Source organism: Cystoisospora suis, assembly GCF_002600585.1.
Source record: "Cystoisospora suis strain Wien I chromosome Unknown contig_4420, whole genome shotgun sequence".
Taxonomy (NCBI): Eukaryota; Apicomplexa; class Conoidasida; order Eucoccidiorida; family Sarcocystidae; genus Cystoisospora; species Cystoisospora suis.
Window position 1 is genome coordinate 378 of NW_027157212.1, and position 7,000 is coordinate 7,377.

The 7,000-nt window shown below is 47.4% G+C and overlaps 2 protein-coding genes across 2 annotated transcripts in view; one reads left to right on the plus strand and one right to left on the minus strand.

Moving 5' to 3' along the window:
* CSUI_008074 (uncharacterized protein) overlaps nt 1-6,824 on the minus strand; it is a 7,194-nt gene extending 370 nt beyond the window's left edge. The window contains exons 1-3 of the mRNA XM_068068213.1: nt 4,211-6,824; nt 2,831-3,436; nt 1-1,965 (exon numbers count right to left, since the gene is read on the minus strand). The exon at nt 1-1,965 is cut by the window's left edge and continues 370 nt beyond it. Coding sequence (XP_067919810.1) covers nt 1-1,965; nt 2,831-3,436; nt 4,211-5,324 — 3,685 coding nt within the window. The 5' untranslated portion in view covers nt 5,325-6,824. The remainder of the gene's footprint in view (nt 1,966-2,830; nt 3,437-4,210) is intronic.
* Nucleotides 492-3,616, plus strand: CSUI_008075 (uncharacterized protein; the record flags this gene model as incomplete). Its single annotated transcript, XM_068068214.1, has 4 exons — nt 492-574; nt 871-921; nt 1,311-1,439; nt 3,335-3,616. Coding segments are annotated over exons 1-4 (486 nt in total), but the record flags the coding sequence as incomplete, so codon positions are not given.
* Nucleotides 6,825-7,000: the final 176 nt, after the last annotated feature.

Consider the following 7,000-nt stretch of genomic DNA (forward strand, 5'->3'; position numbering starts at 1 on the left):
AAGACATGCATTTCTTACCTTCAAAGACTGCATGCGAACCCGGCGTCAGAAGATCCATGGCAGGATGACCCGCCCCCTCGACTGTAGTGAACGTCATGACGTGTCGTTTCTCGCTTTCTCCCTGTGGACTAACGAAAGTATTGAGAGACATCTTCTTCACATTGCTTTCCATTACCATCATCACTGTTTCTCCTCCTGCTACAACAACATCCTTTCCCCAGTCAAGTGTACGTACACCCCCACCTCCTCCTCGTGGATGGCCCCCTCCTCTGGAACGTCCTCTGAAATGAGAACCTCCGCTACCAGCAGTAGCAGAAGAAGCACCAACACCCCCCCCACTTCCGGATCCACCTTGAAGCTTTCCTGAAGATGTACACCCCAAGGGGAAGGCAAGCAGATTCCGACTCGTGCCAGCAGATGACGATGATAGGTCTAATAAACCTACTTCGGCTGTACCATCAGAGATGCCTGTTCCTATCATCTCATTGCCACAGGCCACCCCCCCTCCTCCTCCCTGACGCGATAGCCGACCTCTCGTTCTTCGATCTCCATGGGTCGGCCTACCTCGATGCGGGTGAGGATGATGAGATCTCCTTGAAGAATGTCCTTGTCCTCCCCCCCCTCCTTTACTATTATTCACCCCTGTATGACCCCCTCCTCCTAATGAAGTGTTCTGAGTTCCTTGTTCGAGTGTATGTACACCGGGAATGAGATGAGAAGCCCCTCTTGACGAAGTTGTTCTTCTGAAAGGATCCTTTGATCTTCCCAAGAATTCTTCCTGATCTTGTTCTTTTTGCGGTGTCTCCTCCTCTGATAAGAACATGCCTCGTTGTTGTTCTTCTTCCTTTCTTTCCCCTTCTTCTCCTTCAGAAAATTTCTCTGCATCATCCGAGAGACTTCCCCCCCTCGGCAAAGTCGACGGTGCAAGAGGAGAAGGAACTTCTGATAGACTACTACTCATACACACATCTCCTCCTATCGATGTACTACCTACACTTGAATTACACAGACTCTGTTGCTGGTAACGACTGAAGCTTGTCTCACGGCTTGGAGTCGTAGGGCTGTCATGATCGTCATTTAACTCATTCTCTTTATCGCTATGACAGTAGTGGCTTCGAAGAGTCCCCGTTATACTTGCCTGAATTTCTTGACCTTCTTCATAGAGATGATCAACTACGCCATCATTAACCTCCACCTCCTCCTCTCTATCCCTCTCATGACCGCGGTAAAGACACTCTCCTGATACGGAGTTTACGCGTCGATCCAAATGAGAAAATGATGCTCTAGGGGTCTCTCCCCCTTCTTTACAGCACTCCTGTACAGACGACTTGTCTTCCTCTTCTTTCTCTTTCTCGCCATCTTCTTCATCCTTCTTCTCTTCTTTCATCTTCTCTCTACAACTTCTTTCATCGTCAACGTTCTCATCTTTCTCTGACAGGGTAACACCAAAGGCGCTCTTCTCTCCTGGATCTCCTCCTTCGTCCATCTGTGTATCTCTCTCTTCTTCCTGGCTATCTTTCACTAAGTGACTCGTACCATCTGAGTTCCTTATATCGGGGGTGTCCTCTGTATTGAAGAGAGCACCTTGCATGCAAGAGACATTCTTCTTCACAACCCATGAAGACCCCTCTCCAGACAACATGGAAGAACTCATCTCTCCTGGAGCCGCGCTAGGAAGAGTAGCCCTAATCAGTCTTTTCTCCTCATCTGCTAGATTAGGAGAGAAAGAAGGGAGAGATCGAGAGAGGGATGTTGAAGATGAAGAGGTTACATGAGAAGGGCAACACCATGATGAGATGTTGAGGGAGTCAGAAGAAGAACATAATGAAAAGGCAGAAGCAGAGGTAGAAGAAGTAGAAGTAGTGGGATTGATCATAAGAGGAAGAGCTGAGAAAGGAGGAGGAGAAGGAGAGGGAGAGGAAGAGAAGAAAGGACGGGGAGGGCAGCATAAGGTAGATGTCTCGCCTGATCGATCGCGCACAAAGGTGCATCACGTTAAGTGTAACATCTACACATGACAAGGTCAATCCATCTACAGAGATGGAACCTCAGCTCAAGAGGACATATCATAAAGTTGAAAGTGAGAGACAAGCTGACTGAAGAAGAACACTCCCCATATGCAGAAGCAACCAGCGCCCCCGCAGTTCTAGTAGTTGTCGTGGATAGTAGTAGGGGTGATAGGCAACACCAGCCAGGAGAGACAAGATTCTCCTTGTTCGTATTAGAACCTTCTCATCATCGAAAGTAGATAGTAAATCCCCTAAGCTTCCGTAAAACTTACTGCTGCCTCGAAATGGCGGCAAAACAACAGAGAGACACCTCTCTACCACTCTGCTGTCTACCGTACATACATACATACACTGGGTGATGCTGCCCTCCAACGTACACATACACATATATACTGTATGTGTACCGCTGCTATATATAAATATATAGCATGTACGTTGATGTTCCTTACCTCACGGACGAACACGAACATACATGCACTTCGCTAGAGGTACCTATTCATGCTAACCAAGAATTATACATTCCTGTCTGAGAGTGAAGATAGAGAGAGAGATAGACTATGAAGGAAGGAGTACGTACACCGCAAAAGGAAACCACAATCACTCAACAGCTGCAGATCGGTTAGCTAGCGGGGTGAATGCCGGCTGTACATACACTCCAGACAGCGAAGCAGCGCCTGCTCTCGCCGCGTAACTGTAACTGTCGATAAGACACAGCGAAGCCTTGAAGAAGAAGACATGCACAGAGAGGAAGAAAGAATGAATTGTTCCATATATATACCTAAGAAACTCCATACAAGCATGGTTCTCTGGAATGGATGTACCTGCTGAAGAAGAAATCATCCCAGGCGAAGACTTTTTCTTCTCCTCACCAGAAGCGGGAGCAGCAGAAGACAGCATGCAATCATCATTATGCTTGCGTCCTTCTCCTGCACTAAGCATATGGCCACTACTACTACTACTAGCGCTAAGGATAGGAACGGGGATCTTCCTCTTCCTTTCTTCCACTTCTACATCAACAACCTCATCACATAAACATAACACCCCGTCAGTCGTCGTGGCTTTCTGTTCCTCCTCAGCTGTCGCCAGGGGCTGATGTGAGGACGTGAAACAACCCGAGACAGAAGAAGAGATAAAAGAAAACGACGAGAGAGATGAAGATGAAGAAACCTCCGTCGTAGACCCCGCGGCTAGACAAGGGGGTGACGATGAAGAGGGTGGTGATGCTAAAACCGGAGCATCTCTCTTCAGGCGTCCTTGTCTATCACCCTGAGAGGAGAGACGGAGCCGGAATACAGGAGGCGGATACTTCTTCCCAGCCCTCTCAGATTCTGCTGTATGGACAGCAGGCTGAGTGTGAGGATGATGAAGAGGAGGACCTAGATCATCATCATCATCATGACGACGACTCCTCTCCTCCTCACAACCGGCTGTATGTACAAGAAGAACGAGATGAAACAGAAAGAAGCATGATTGATGGTCTTCTAGAGGACAAGTTTGATTTGACAGAGATGAGACACCGTTACCTAGTCACTCATTTGTCACTTACTTACTCCAAAACACAGCTGACGGGGGAAGTCCCCGTCACAAGAAGAAGAAAACCTGTCTCCGTATGGTAGACACAGACAGCTGAGAGAAGTTGCAAATGAAACCTAGAGAAATCTGCGGGCAAACCTGTTTTGAAACCACACTATATCTTTTCCAGCATCATCCACTGGGGTGTATATACACCTGAACACATAGAAAGGTTTTCATACGTAGGCATCAATAGCGATAGCGCACTTATACAAAAAGTATTCACTGGAAATCACCACACCTGCTCATCCAAAAGAGGAGAAAAAACCCACACAAGAAAGAAAACTCCCTCTCACCTAAGACCATGAAATAACTGTCTCTTTCTTCTATGCAGACAAGCACCTCCACACCTACATGCATGTCGTCCACTGTCTCATCACCATAATGAGTATCCTCATATCACGATAAACACAACCAATCGCAGAAAGAGGCAGCAAGAATACCAAGAAATCACCTGCATACATATTCGAAGCACCATGTATACAGAGATGCTGAAACACCCCCTTGTTTAGTCCAAACACGAGAGATCATCCATCATCTCGACCTGTTTCAACTGCACATTATCTCCATGGTCACTGACGTGACGTCAAATGAACTGACAAATACATTCCCCCCGACCTCCGGCCTACCCAGTCCACCTGAGGAGGTGTCTGTACACCCTAAGGCCGAGTCGATGCATGCCGCCGCCCCGAGACCAGCATCCTCCTCCCCCCTGCCTTGTTCGTCTTTATCACCCCCATCAAAAGATCTCTCACTCCATTTCTCATCATACTTCTCGTCGCCATTTCCTCCTTCAAGAAACTTCTTCCTATCAACTGGACATGCCGAACTGACACCCCCCCGAGTGTTTCTTTCGTCCTCATTCGATGAACAAGCTTCTTTTTCATCTCTAACTCCTTCAAAATCATAGCCATCATTCATACCGGCAGGAATGTCTCCCTCCTGGACGACGGCTCCGCCTGTTAACAGGGTCGCCGTCTCCGCCCCCTCCCCCAGTGTATCTTCACCCTCTGGAAGAGAGGGGGGAGGTGAAGATACACCGGGGGAGGGACTTACGAACAAGATACCTCTATCATGAGATGATGTATCTTGATCTCCTTCCTCAAAACTTCTTCCTTTTCCTGTTGCCGCTACTGGGGCCCCAGTCACAACCTCGCTAGGACAGCATGACGTTTGAAGTCTCGACGAATCTCCAGGAGAGGAAAATGAAGATGAAAAAACAGACACCTTCTCATCACTTGAGGAAGTAATCCTGGATGAAACGATAAGGGAAGAGGAGGAAGAAGATGGCTGAAGGTTGTCAACAGAATGTAGATTTGAGAAATGCTCCTCTTCCTTTTTACCATCAGAAGGAGAAGAATGAGAAGAAGGTGAAGGAATAAGAGAATCCGGGGAACTGAAGCTCTGTTTCTCTTCTTCAGTCGAGCACGTTGTTTGAAAGGAGTCCTTTGACAAAGACCATAATGTATGATGAGCTGTCTCTCGTGTCTCCTGGGAAGAATGATCGCCGCTGTCTCCAGAGGGGCTAAGGGCATCTACCCCACACGTAGTGACAAATGATGAGGGTGGCTGTTCTTGAGATGAATTCAAAGGGAGAGAAGACGACGAAGATAATAAACGATCAGGATACGAAAAAGGGGAGCTTGAAGCTGTATGGTGGACACCTAGACCATTACTACTCTTGTTATTTTGAAGATTCTTGGAAGAAAAAGTTGAATCGAGGACTTTTGACATATCTCCCATTTCAGCAAGAAATACCGGAGAAATGCAAAGGGTAAGTATATCTACCCGGAAGAGAGATAGATAGATGGAGAATCACCCGATACTCCCCCCCTCTTCTCTTCTCTTCAATCTTCTGATCGTATGAGATAGATGGTCTGAGGTGGACTGACAGCTAGTGGCTAGCCGTACTAGATCCTGTGAGTGTGTCGATGTTCCCGCGCATCCATCGATGTATACTCATGTAGAAAATGTCGAACCTGATCCAAGCGAAAAAGTATAACTATTCTGACGGCCGAGCGGGGAAATATCATAAGCCCCCGAGCTCGAAAGAAGACGACCCCTGAGATATATCTTCAAAAACGATCATACGGTGAAGCGACTCAAGAAGAGACGAGCATGAAGGAAAGCATGGCAGAGAGAGCAACCCAGCCGGATGCCTCCAGTCGAACCAACCGAGGAACGAGGGTGAGTTCCACAATCAGGCCGATGAGGAAAGAAGTCAAGGACTCAAAGAACAAGATTCGCGGGAGAAGACAGAAGATATATACTATGAGAAAAAAAGCTGGTGCAACCAGTCTGGATGTGAATAGAAAGAAAAAAGACTTGTGTTTGCTTATCTCTCGGAGCCGGGGAGAACAAGGATAATGAGAAATGAGAGGGTATGAAAAAACACCCTTCCTTTGACGGTGTAAAATGATGATGTTGAGGAATCCCAAACACTTCCTTTAGTCCAAAGACTAACGGAACGTGTTGAATCTCTACTCACAAGACTTCTCTGTGAAGATCTGGTCGAACAAAAAGAATAACAATACCAACGACAAGCGACTAAAGAAAGGATGAAGAGCGATGCCCGATGACATGCAACGCGAGAGGTGGAAAGAAAGTTTCCTGGCTGGACGGAAACAGAGCGGAAAGCAGGCAGGCTACTAGAAGGCTAAGAATACAAGAGGAGAGCGAATCCCTCCAAAAAACGCCCGGAAACACGAAATCTAGTAGTCTGGAAATCCGCTCGTTGATTGGAGTGTCGCTTGCTACCAAAAGAGAAGCTTTCTCGAACTTCTTTGGGAAGAAGACGCACGCAGAGACGAGAGAGAAAAGGATGTCCCTTGAAAGGGATGCGTCGTAATCTCCTTCGAAACAATTAATAACTTCGTATACAAAGAAAACACGATTCTGAAAGGACAGAAAGCCTATACAGCGGACGGGGAAACCTGTGCGGGAAAGCGAAGAGCGTTCAGATCGGAAACAGTTCAGAAAACACGTTGCAGGCGTTTAAGACGAAAAAAAAGAACATGCAGACTTCCAGTGAACGAAAACAATCGGCAAATTCATGCTCTTGCCCTTCTCAATTTGCAGAAACCTCCCCCGCAAAAATCCAACCGACGGCGAAAGAGGAGCTGAGCTAGTGATGGTCAGAAAGAGAGAAGAAAACAGGATATCGGAGCCGCGAGAAGATTCCGAATAAGGCTAAACAGAAGCACGCGTCAAATCCCCGCGTGAAAAGAGAAAAAATAGAGAAAGTCACAGAATGACCACGAAAACCAGAAAACGTGACCTGCGCTGCCTCGCCGAAGTTGTTCCTCTTGCAGCCTCAAACGACATGCTCGCCGCTTTCGGCTTATAAGCAGGACACTGCAGCTCCTCCCTGGAGTGAGCTTCCTCCACAGCCGCTCCCTCCGGTTGGTTGGTAGACAGCT